At 46.0% G+C, this 12,061-nt stretch overlaps 1 protein-coding gene across 3 annotated transcripts in view; it reads left to right on the top strand.

The window, feature by feature from the left end:
* Positions 1-4,386: 4,386 nt before the first annotated feature.
* pcdh10b (protocadherin 10b) overlaps positions 4,387-12,061 on the top strand; it is a 16,949-nt gene continuing 9,274 nt past the window's right edge. For 2 of the 3 annotated variants that reach the window (XM_080502011.1, XM_080502010.1), the window contains exons 1-3: positions 4,387-6,980; positions 7,936-7,994; positions 8,127-8,233. In XM_080502011.1, coding sequence (XP_080358137.1) covers positions 4,464-6,980; positions 7,936-7,994; positions 8,127-8,233 — 2,683 coding nt within the window. In that variant the 5' untranslated portion in view covers positions 4,387-4,463. The remainder of the gene's footprint in view (positions 6,981-7,935; positions 7,995-8,126; positions 8,234-12,061) is intronic. The other variant, XM_080502012.1, reaches the window with a different exon arrangement.

Below are 12,061 nucleotides of genomic sequence, written 5' to 3'. Positions count from 1 at the left end.
CGCACTCGGTCTGACTTGAGCTGCTCTTCTCTTTCACTCACTGCACACAGAACATTTAATGCAGGTTGTTCAGATGGAATTGAAATGAAAAAAAAAAAACCTCCCTCTGTTTGCTCGTGACACATTTCTCCTTCATCAACCTTCTCCACTCTGTGACTGTGTGTCGTGAAAACAATTTTAATGGGAACAAAAGTCAAAGTGAGTCTAAGTGGGTCAGAGACAGAAGAAGGTTTTTTTCACACAATTTTTTGTGTTAAGATTACTTATGGTCCTGATAAGTTGGCGTATTGGCTCCATTGACTTCCTGCACACTTTATGTAGATTTTTAAGCCTTTCAGCCCTCCGCACATTGTGATTACCCATCTATAAATGTAAATTCTTTCCTCGTCACATTGCTGTCTATATTTAATTGATTTCTTTAAAGTCGATATGTGTGTTTGGAGTGAGAATATTGTTTGTTGCAGGTCCTCTATAGCAGTCTAAACCTACAGCAGCTTCACTAGAAAATGGTCCAGAGTGCCTGAACCAGGTCTTTATTAAATAGAAAAGTCTTGAGCCTTTAAAATACAGACTGTGGCAGGCCACATGTACACATACCAAGGTATTTAGAAAACCCTGAAATTTGGCTGCGTTTGGGCCTTGTCTTTACACATGAACGCAGATATGAGTCTCCACAAACTATGATTCCTGAAAAGTGAGGAAGGCATAGATTTACATCAAAATTGGTGACACTATGCCTTTTCAAGGATTTGGATTAGGTATCATGGCTTCATGCTTCTTGTTACACTGCCCCCTACCAGTTTGACATTATCATAGTAGCTCTGAATCAGCTGAATATGTAGCCCAAGTCAATTATTTATTTATTTTTTTGGTAAACATAGAGGGGGACATACTTTTTTGTAAAAACCTGGGTACATGTAAATGTGGCCTGAGTCCACTAATTTTTGATTCTGTGAGTCTACTTCTGCCTCCACCCACATCTATGACACCATTCTCTACTTCTAGAAAACCTAAGAACCTTGTTGCAGGTGGATCAGATGGCGAAACTGATGTAGTCTGCACCACCCACCGAGGTCAAGTGAAATTGTTAATTGTTGATAATTAGGTAGCAATAACTGATTAGGAGAAAATGACTTCGGCTTTTCAGCCTCCATTTTTTAAGGGTTAGTGGTAGTTTAGGCAGGGCCAAGGCCAAAGGAAGGAGATGTGACGGGTTGACTGTTCCTCTTTCTTTGGTATTTTATTACTTTTTAGGCCGAGTCCTATTTAGAGAATAATTATATTTTACACTTCGAACTTTAATAACTTTAGTTTATGAGTATCCACCTATCTTTTCCCAGTTAGAACTCAATCAACTTCGATCATTTTAATTATGGAAATTTTTCATATACAATTGTTTGATGTGGCGATGATACAGATGAAGAAGGTTTAATGCATTTTATGAGATTTTGTCCTTATGTTTGTCTGTCTTGTCTGTCTTATGTGTTTTTTGTTTGTTTTTATGTTTTATTTTTATCTTATTTTAACCGACCACAGAGTTAGTGTTTCACTACTTGCCACGGTTGGTCATATGGTTGATGGGGGTGTGGGGGAGTTTTCCTGTTGTATGACATGACGACTGTTGACAGGTTTTTCACCCTCACAAGTCTGATAGATGGAGGTTTTCACATTTTCTTATTTTATCTTTTTACATTCTCCACTGCTCTTGCAATGCAGACACATTTGCTAATCTTATTTTATTTTATTTTATTTTACTTGTTCTTTATGAGACAAAACAAGATTTCCCTAACAAATCTCCAGTAAGCAGCACTCCGAGAACCAAGTGTTATTCTGGGTTATATGGGACTATCAGGTCTTTAACATATGGTGGAGAATTGTTGTTAAGAGCTTTAAAGGTTAAACGAAGGTTGTTAAATTCTATTCTAAGCCAATAAAGAGAAGCTAATATTGTTCAGATCGTCGAGTTGTGCATGGGTTCCTTCACTACTATGAATAGGACAAAGTGCAGCAGATGGATAAATGATTCACTTTCTGTACTTGGTGTCCTTCTTTTGCAGCCTTGTTGAGAATTAATATCCATCGACTCTCTTTCATGTAACTGTCGTTATTAACAGTGCACAGGATTGTAAAATGATCAATTATTGTGTTAAACAGCATATTTTTGAAGCGGAATATGTTGAGAGTGTTATTATAAAATAATATTTAGAACAAAACCATGGAGCAGTGTCCATGAGGATCACTGGACCACAACAAAGCAGCATTCTGCTCAAGACCTTCAAACCATCACACAATCAACAGCAATGAACAGTTTTTACATCTCCCACTTCAAAATGACCATGAAACTAAAAATATATAACTGTTGATCAGCATGATCTCATTGCAGTGAAGGAGTGACAGTTTCATGTCAATGTTCTGTGTACCACAGAATAAATACTGTCGTCTGCTTATCTGACACAGTTCACTCAAAATTGCATTTTTTTTAAAATTTTGAACATGCACAAAATCAAAGAAAACTGTTCACACAGAACAACCAAAAGATAACTAGCCAAGGAAACAGTGGATAAATAACAGCAGAACATTATATTCAGGTTGCATGGCCGAAAAACAGCCAGAAGAAATATTATTAAATCCCTCCTGCAATCATAGCAAGATTTTCTTGCAGCTTCCACTTATTTAAAAATCAATTCATTTGATCACTATTATGTTGAGACCAATTATCTGTTGAAAAGATATAAAGAAATTACATATATTTTGTTAAAATATTGTAATCATATATAACGTAGTAATACAAATATGAATAAGAATAAGAATAAGAATTAAGTTAATGATGTTAACAAGTGACTTTGTGACTTAAAAAACTGTGACTTTGTTTGAAACAACATTCAGCAAATATCACAAAGGTTTGAAAATAGAAGTATTATTCTAAAATGGGTCTAATTCTAAGGTGTATCAGGCTAAGTCTAAGGCTATACTGTATGAGTGTCAAATTGGCAAATGCGCCTTTATCTGTTTTTTACATGAGTGAAAAGACTGAAAAGCTTATTTTAAAAATGTTTTACTGTCATTCTTCATTTCAGATCAAGAATCAACTGTTACATTGTTTTTCAGTGCTTTTGTTGTGTCACTTTTCTGCCCGGTCTTTGTTTAAAGTGTTGGTATTGAATATTTCACTACAATACTTTTGAAGGTTAATTCAGTGGTTAGATGTGACGAAAGTTACTGATCAATATCACAATATCTCTTTTATTTTCCACAAATTATGTGGATAATAATGTGTGTGTGTGTGTGTGTGTGTGTGTGTGTGTGTGTGTGTGTGTGTGTGTGTGTGTGTGTGTGTGTGTGTGTGTGCGTGTGTGTGTGCGTGTGTGTTATACCTGACCTATACCGGGAGCCGCACTGTCACTCTGCGGATCCGTCGCTAGGAGTCGTATGCGCTCCGCAGAAGCGCCACTCCTCCCCACTCCTCTCCTCTGCTTTGCGCGCGGTGCGGCTGCAGGAGAGATAATAACGTTACCACTGTAATTATTGCGCACAGCCTTGAGAAGTGCGCATGAATGGTGAATGATTCACTGCATGCATATCACAACATTTGCATGCATTAACCCCGGTCGTCCCGGGGCTGACAGCGGCCGTGCCACCAAGTCAACAAGTCCTCTGCTCACTGTCATCATTACTGGGGGGAACACGTGAAGATCAATGTTGGGAGCTGAAGTGTTCAAAATCATTCAAAAATGCTTTCTGTTCCTAAACGACAGGTAAAGTGAGGCCGGTCCGATTCGGAGTGAGAGAGTGAGGCAAAGTGAGACAGGGACGCAGTGAGGGAGGCCAGGGCCGGGTCCCAACCACTGACCGACAGCCCTGCTAACCAATCAGAAGTAGGTGCTCAGCGTGATTTCCAGCCTCGGAGGCTGCAGGGGGAGGCGCGATGCGGGGAAAAAGCAAATAGTTGAGTGAACAGCATCAGTGGAGAGAGTGGAGTGGAGAAGACTGCAGTCCAGGAGCAGAGTGCCAACAGCAGGTACAGAGCCACAAACACAAAAGGACAAAGCCTGCCTTCATCCTCTGGCACAGAAGACACATCCATCCTGTTTCTTATGTGGATTATAATTTATTTTTCCAACTCCTGCGCAGCCCGCCTGCTTCTCTCCGGCTGCACTGCGCTTCAACGGGGATGCGCGCTGTGGCTTCTCCAGGACGCATATGAAGAGCCAAACGGCGCAGAGAAAATAGAGATAAAGGGCAGCTGCACTTTTAAAAATAAGTCTTTTTAAAATGAAAATGTCTTTATTTTAGTAGTACGCGTCTGTCCCGTCGCTTTACACATTTTTGGAGACTTTTACGCATTTTTTGAGAGTCTTGCTCCTTATTGCAACGGGTAATGGAAATTGACATTTTACCATTAAAGAGAGGATAATACGGTTTATGAGATCTGTTTTTCCCAAGTGCACTTGTTTTTTCCGGCGATGATTGTGCTTTTGCTTGCCCTGTGTATCGCGGATGGAGCGCTCTCTCAGATACGTTACTCTGTCCCGGAGGAGGCGGACCATGGGACCTTGGTGGGGAACATAGCCGAGGATCTGGGGCTGGACCTCACCAAGCTGGCCTCCCGCCGCTTCCAGGTGGTGCCCAGTTCACGCACGCCGTACCTTGAAGTAAACTTGGAGAACGGCGTCCTGTTCGTTAACGAGAAAATCGACCGGGAGCAGATCTGCAAGCAGAGCGCAACGTGCCAGCTGAACATGGAGGTGTTTCTGGAGAACCCGCTGGAGCTGTTTCGGGTTGAGATTGAGGTGGTGGACATAAACGACAACCCACCGAGCTTCCCGGAGACGGACATCACGGTGGAGATTTCCGAGAGCGCCACTCCGGGCACCCGTTTCCCCCTGGAGAGCGCCTTCGACCCGGACGTGGGCTCCAACGCTTTACGCACGTACGACATCACCACTAACAACTACTTTTACCTGGACGTGCAGACCCAAACGGACGGAAACAAGTTCGCAGAGCTGGTCCTGGAGAAGCCGCTGGACCGGGAGCAGCAGGCAGCGCACAGGTACGTGCTCACCGCGGTGGACGGCGGCCAGCCTCCGCGCACCGGGACGGCGCTTCTGGTGGTGAAAGTGTTGGACTCCAACGATAACGTACCTGTGTTTGACCAGCCCGTCTACACGGTGAGCCTCTCGGAGAACGCACCGGTGGGCACGCTGATCATCCAGCTGAACGCCACGGATATGGATGAGGGTCTGAACGGGGAGATCGTTTATTCTTTCAGCAACCACATCTCCAACCGCGTCAAGGACCTGTTCAGCATCGACCCGCGCACCGGGCGCATCGAGGTGCGCGGAGAGGTGGACTTCGAGGAGAGCAGCTTGTATCAGATCTTTGTCCAGGCCAAGGATTTAGGGCCAAACGCCGTGCCTGCGCACTGCAAAGTGCTGGTGAAAGTCAGTGACCTGAACGACAACGCGCCGGAGATCACCTTCAGCACCGTCACTGAGTCCGTGAGCGAGAAAGCGGCTCCGGGCACGGTCATCGCGCTGCTCAGCGTCACGGACCGAGACGCGGAGGAGAACGGACAGATCCACGTGGAGATTCTCGGTGATGTGCCGTTTAAATTAAAGTCCTCCTTCAGGAATTATTTCACCATAGTGACCGACGGGCCGTTAAACCGCGAGCAGGCGGACTCCTACTCTGTCACGGTGGTCGCGCGGGATAAAGGCACACCATCTCTGACCACCAGCAAGTCCATCAGGGTCCAGGTGTCAGACGAGAACGACAATGCGCCCACGTTCACGCAGGCCAGCTATGATGTGTATGTGACAGAGAACAACGTGCCAGGGGCGTACATCCACGCAGTGACGGCCCTGGACCCGGACGTGGGGCAGAACGCCCTCATCAGCTACTCCATATTAGAGTGCGACATTCAGGGCATGTCGGTCAAAACCTACGTGTCCATCAATGAGGAGACAGGCTATCTGTATGCCCTCAGGTCCTTTGATTATGAGCAGCTGAAGGATTTCACCTTCATGGTCGAGGCCAAAGATGCGGGCACCCCGGAGCTCTCCTCCAACGCCACTGTCAAAGTCATCATCGTGGACCAGAATGACAATGCCCCCCAGGTGCTGGCCCCCCTGGGAAAGAATGGCACTGCCAAGGAGCCCCTGCCCCGCTCTGCCGAGCCAGGCTACCTGGTGACCCGAATCGTGGCCATGGACGGGGATGACGGTGAGAATGCCCGCTTGTCCTACAGCATCCAGAGGGGTAACGAGAACGGCATGTTCCGGATGGACTGGAGGACGGGCGAGCTCAGAACAGCCAGGCGTGTCTCCCCCAAGCGCGACCCCCACCAGCTCTACGACCTGCTGATTGAGGTCAGGGACCACGGCCAGCCGCCACTGTCCTCCAGCGCCAGCGTGCTGGTGGTGCTGGTGGACAGCGTGGCTGAAGGCCGAGGCAGCAGCGGGGACCGTGCGGGTGCCACCAAGGCCAAGGACGGTACCCTGGACCTCACCCTCATCCTCATCATCGCCCTGGGCTCCGTCTCCTTCATCTTCCTCCTCGTCATGATTGTGCTGGCCGTGCGCTGCCAGAAAGACAAAAAGCTCAACATTTACACCTGCCTCACCAGCGAGTGCTGCCTCGGCTGCAGCTCCTGCTGCTCGCGGCAGGGCCGAGCACGCAAGAAAAAGCTCAGCAAGTCGGATATCATGCTGGTGCAAAGTGCTGTTAACGTCAGCGGGACTGGTACGGCTCAGGTCCCCGTGGAGGAGTCAGGGAGCTTCGGCTCCCACCATCAAAACCAGAACTATTGCTACCAGGTATGTCTGACTCCAGAGTCTGCCAAAACCGACCTCATGTTCCTAAAGCCGTGTAGTCCGTCTAGGAGCTCAGACACCGATCACAACCCGTGCGGGGCCATAGTGACAGGGTACACAGACCAGCAACCTGACATCATATCAAACGGCAGCATTTTAACAAATGAGGTAAGAGTCCTTCTCATACCTGTGATTTAACCTCCTCCATACCGAGACCCTCCGCATGTCCAAAGCCTTCAGACACATGATACCTGCCTGTTTGATGATGAGATTTTATATTTCAGATCCAGAATGTTTCATACTGGAGCCTCTTCCATCATCCTAAATTCTTTCTCTTGAGATCAGCATCCGGGATTTACAAAACACACAGCATGTGTTCTCCGACACACATCAGAAATATTCACAGTCATTTCTCTACCAGCCTCTAACATGTTGCCTTGCAGGGAACCACTGCATGTTTACAAATCTAAATGTTTACATGTTTACATGCTGCTACACAACACTTTCAGTTTACCAACCAACACTGCATCAGTGCCTGGCTCAGAGGCTGCTGGTTGCTATGGGAGAATCTGTGTGTGTGTGTGTGTGTGTGTGTGTGTGTGTGTGTGTGTGTGTGTGTGTGTGTGTGTGTGTGTGTGTGTGTGTGTGTGTGTGTGTGTGTGTGTGTGTGTGTGTGTGTGTGTGTTTGTGTGTGTGTGTGTGTGTGTGTGTGTGTAGGGGAGCGTTTGCATTAAGCACGCTGGTCACAATGTTGCTGAGTCGCACTAGAACAAAGATGCGTCTCTGGGCCGTGCCAGCCTGAATAGATGCACTACTTAATCTTGGCAACATCCATAGAGCCACGCTCCCCAACTACCCCCCCCCCCCCCCTTCCCCTTCTCCCCACTGCCCTTTTCCCTCCCTCCCGTCGCCGCCACCGTGTGGGAAAACACACTTCTTCACACAACACACAGATATAATGTCTGAAACAGTCGTTTCATGGCGAGCAGGGTACTGTGTGGGTTGCGTCATCTCTGGCTGGATGGTGCTGATGTTTTCCCTGTTGCCTTTTTCTCTCTATGCTAATCGTATTATGTAAGATGCTCCAGCGACACTGACCCCCCTCCCCCCCCCTCTCTTTCAGACCAAACACCAGCGAGCTGAGCTCAGCTACCTGGTCGACAGGCCGAGACGTGTCAACAGGTAAATATGGACGGACCTTCTAATGGAGGGACTTTTCCCTGCTGTTTCACAAACCCATCTGTGCGTCATCACTCCGATGTGACCAGATCAGTAGGAGGCGGGGATGTGACGGAGGGATCTGTTTGCTTTCAGTTCGGCCTTCCAGGAAGCAGACCTGGTCAGCTCCAAAGATAGCGGCCACGGAGACAGTGAGCAGGGAGACAGTGACCACGACGCCACCAATCGAGGCCATTCCTCTGGTAAGAACCGTCTGTATGTTCACAGCCCTCCGCTGTGGGGGGGGGGGGGGGGGGGGGGGGGGGGGCACCGAGGGACGATCTGCTGATTAGCATGTGGTTACTATGCAGTGTGAGCAGATTGCTGCCTCTGTCCCGGTGCTGTTGTGTTGCCCAGCAGCAGCACATTGTGCAGGTCTGGAAAAATGAAAGCTGTTTTTAATGACGCAGCTGGAGTCGGCATCCTGTGGGGCAGTTTGGTGTGTGACGGGCGTTCTATGATGCTCATGGCCTCTTTTCCCTGGGATTTTAGGGACGATTCAAGTCCTGGAAGTGTCTCTAAGGATCAGCTGTTCAGTGATGTTTGTGGAAAAATAACAGTTGTTGGATGATTCCTGAAGTCTTTGGTCTCAGTAAACAAGACATTTACTATATCAACATGCAGAACAAATTCATCAGACATTTTTACTTTGTTCAACTCAACCAAACAGAGATTGAGCGATTCATTAACCACCAAAACACTTGTGGATTAGCGTTGTGTTGAGGGCCTGAGAAGCCAGCGTCTTCTCCGTCATGTGACGACGGAACGGAAAGCGAAGCGGAGCTGCTGTTCGTCCGTACGTGGCGGTGGTAACGAGCAGCCCTCTCCCTCCGAGCCCGGCCATTCGACGCTGGAGACCACTCGACGAGATGTGACAGGCTTCTTAATGAGGCGGCGCTCAGGAAGCGCACCAAATAGGACGCAGAAAACAAAACAGGCGATTCATTCGTTCATTAGAATAATTAATGTATTCATTCATGCTGCTGCTCTCGATGCCCCCCCCCCCCCTCTAATCCTCCCTTCTTTCTCCTCTTTGAATCTCTCCTGCCTGAAAGACTTGTCGGAGCTGAAACAATCCTGAGCTGAATGTTTTGATTCAGTGTGGATCTTTGTGTTGGTGCGGACCCTCTGTGGACCCACCCTGTCATCATGTTTGCTTGAGCCTCAGTGGGGGGGGGGGGGGGGTCACTCCGTCACTCCCAGCAGAGGTCTGGGCGGGTAACACAGACCCCCGCTTCATCCACAGTGAGCTGCTCAGACTCACAGGTTCACTGCTTTAAAGTTCAGTTTTATTACACCAACATTAGTTCTTAGACTGAAATCTGCACCACAGCTTAGTCATGTTGTCATGAATTCATCCAAACACAAACGTCAGGTTTTAAAATGTCTTTCTATGACAAAGAAAACATCTTTTTTTTTTCTCCCTGGAATCAGAAGTCAAACAGTCTTGTCTTTGAACGGCACGCTCTGGTTTAGTCCTGATTTTCACTTTGTTTCAGGGAAGAGTGAAGGTTTCACACTGGGAATAGTTGAACATTATCCACTGAAGAGAAATCCACCGATCGCTGCTGGAATGGCTTTGTGGAGAGAGCGGTGAAACCAACAAACTGAGCTCCGGTGGCTCAGCAGCACTTCAGCAGCTGACTTTGAGTCCCCTTGGTGTGGCAAATAGTCGGCAGTTACTCAGTGTTCAGTTATCAGTGCAGCTTAAAGCCATTAAACAGATTATTTGCTGTGCATTAAGTCTTTGTTTGATTAGGATAATTGATAGTGTGGCTTAGCGTCCGTATGATTGTGCTGGAGAGCGTGTTTCTTTGTGTGCTAATTGAGTTTGCCTGAGCAGAGGGTGCACTCCGACTGCATCAGTGTTTAATAAATGCTAAGGGTGGACAAAGACGCGTCCGGCTCGTCCGTCACAGACCGGTGAGGCTTCCTCCCGTCACTCAGACTCTCTGTAAATGTTTCAAATTGCTGCTCTCAGGCTGAGACATGGAATGAAACAGGCCTCACAGAGGACGCAGCCGTCACTCCTCTTTTTTTTTCTTTCCCTTCCCGGCGTGCTCCTTGTATTTTTTTTGTTGACACTGTGATTTTTTTCTTTTTTTTTTCTTTTTTGTGAGACTCCCGGCGTCGCCGTGCCAAAATGTTCTGCTGCTTCAAGCGGCGTGCTCCACTGTTGGCTGATCAAAAGCCACTCACTATTTGTCCTCATCAAGGATGCCTTTAAAATGGAACCAGACATCGTCTGTGACGGTCAGAGGACGTACCACACACGTTCCCTCCATCACATTCTGGAGCTCGCATTGTGCTCAGGTCGGGATCAAACTGCCCCAGTTCATGCAACACTGTAGAGCCGTGAAGGAGCTGGATCAACAAATACGGCGCATTATGTGCTATTGAACTCTGCAGCGTGCAGATACAATGACAGTTAAAGCAACGATGATGTGATGGAGATGCAGTTTCAGCCTTGATGTATAATGTGGCGAGTGAGCTCCGACACATGGAGGCTGCACCGGGCGCAGGTCTGCTGCTGGCCATACGAGCCAAAGTCATGTCTTGATTTTTCTGGCCTCCTATAAAAAAAGAAAAAAGAAAACGCTCACTATAAGATGTCCAGAACAACGAGTTCACGCGGAGCCGTCAAAGCAAGGCTGCGGATTCTGTCTGACTGCCAGTCAAAAAAGGCCAGAGGCTCTGGATTGATCAGGAACGACAGCGGTGGAAGGAGAAAACACATCACTGCACTCACAATCTGACTCTTCAGCCAGCTCAAGGAGGAGTGAACACACACCTCCACACGTGCGCTTTACTCCCACGTGCGCATTTCCTTCAGATGAGAAGCGAGAAAATTAACACACGCTGGAACATTTAGGTTTTTATGTTTGGTTTTTTTGTTGTTCTATGTTCAGTTTTGTAATCAGTAGCTTTATGTATAAGAGAAGCCGTGAGAGGAGCTTCCCCGTCAATCTGAATGTTTTCTTTGGTTCTTTCATGAACATTGAGATTAAATGTATAATGTAGTTTTACAACTTTATATTAGCAGGACAAAAAAAAAGGCAGTGCAGCCAGCGTCGTTCACCAGAAGGAGAAAACTAAAAACAGTGTAGCCATGATCAGTAATTATTTTATCACATGCACATCTGGGACAAGGATCTGCAGTCTCCATGACCAAAAAGGGATGATTTCATCATTTTCCAGCAGATTCAATTTAACTGGAGTTGCAAAATAACAGTGAAAATGACGCTAAACACATCTTAACGTTTCATATATACTGTTTTGAAAGAAAAACTGTATCTTGTGTTGCATTAAGGAACTTTCACTTGTTATTTAAGATGGTAAACGTTTCATTACAATTGCAGCTGGCTTGTTCACAGCCCCAGACACATTTCTTTAGCACTTTTGAGCATTTTTAATACATTTCAAGCATTTTCACTTTTTTAAAGGAGTTTTGTATGTTTTTTTAATTCTTCCTTTTAGATATCTAGTCATTTTAGTTATTTTAAGCTGTTTTTCTCATATGTTGTGGTTTAATTCTTTTTTTTTTTTAGTTATTGTGCTTTTTTAGATACATTTTTAACCAAATTGAAAACAAAATCATGTTATTATGGCTCAGTTTGTTGTAAACAATACATTTAAAATTAAATGTTTATTGATGTATAATTTAGTGAAAGCTTCAGAGAGCCACTACAGAAGAGCTGAAGAGCCACATGTGGCCCAGGAGGCGCAGGTTGCAGACATCTATTCTAGGACACACTTGCAATTCTACATGTGTGTTTCTATTATTTCATTCAGTGTGTACAACCCTGGAATCAACATACATTTACTTAAAGTTCTAATGTACAAGCAGCATGGGACTGATTTAATGAAAAACATGCTCGGCTCTTTTTGTCTCCATTTATTGACATCATTTTAAAATGAAATATATTATCAGTGTTTTTTTCAGTGGCTTTCTGAGCACAGGAAAATAAATTATAAACTATTTTTCTGACAACATTTTTATTGTCTTCGTTCTGTTGTGTGACAATATAATG

This window comes from Blennius ocellaris, assembly GCF_963422515.1.
Source record: "Blennius ocellaris genome assembly, chromosome: 9".
Taxonomy (NCBI): Eukaryota; Metazoa; Chordata; class Actinopteri; order Blenniiformes; family Blenniidae; genus Blennius; species Blennius ocellaris.
This window is presented reverse-complemented; position numbering and strand designations above follow the sequence as displayed.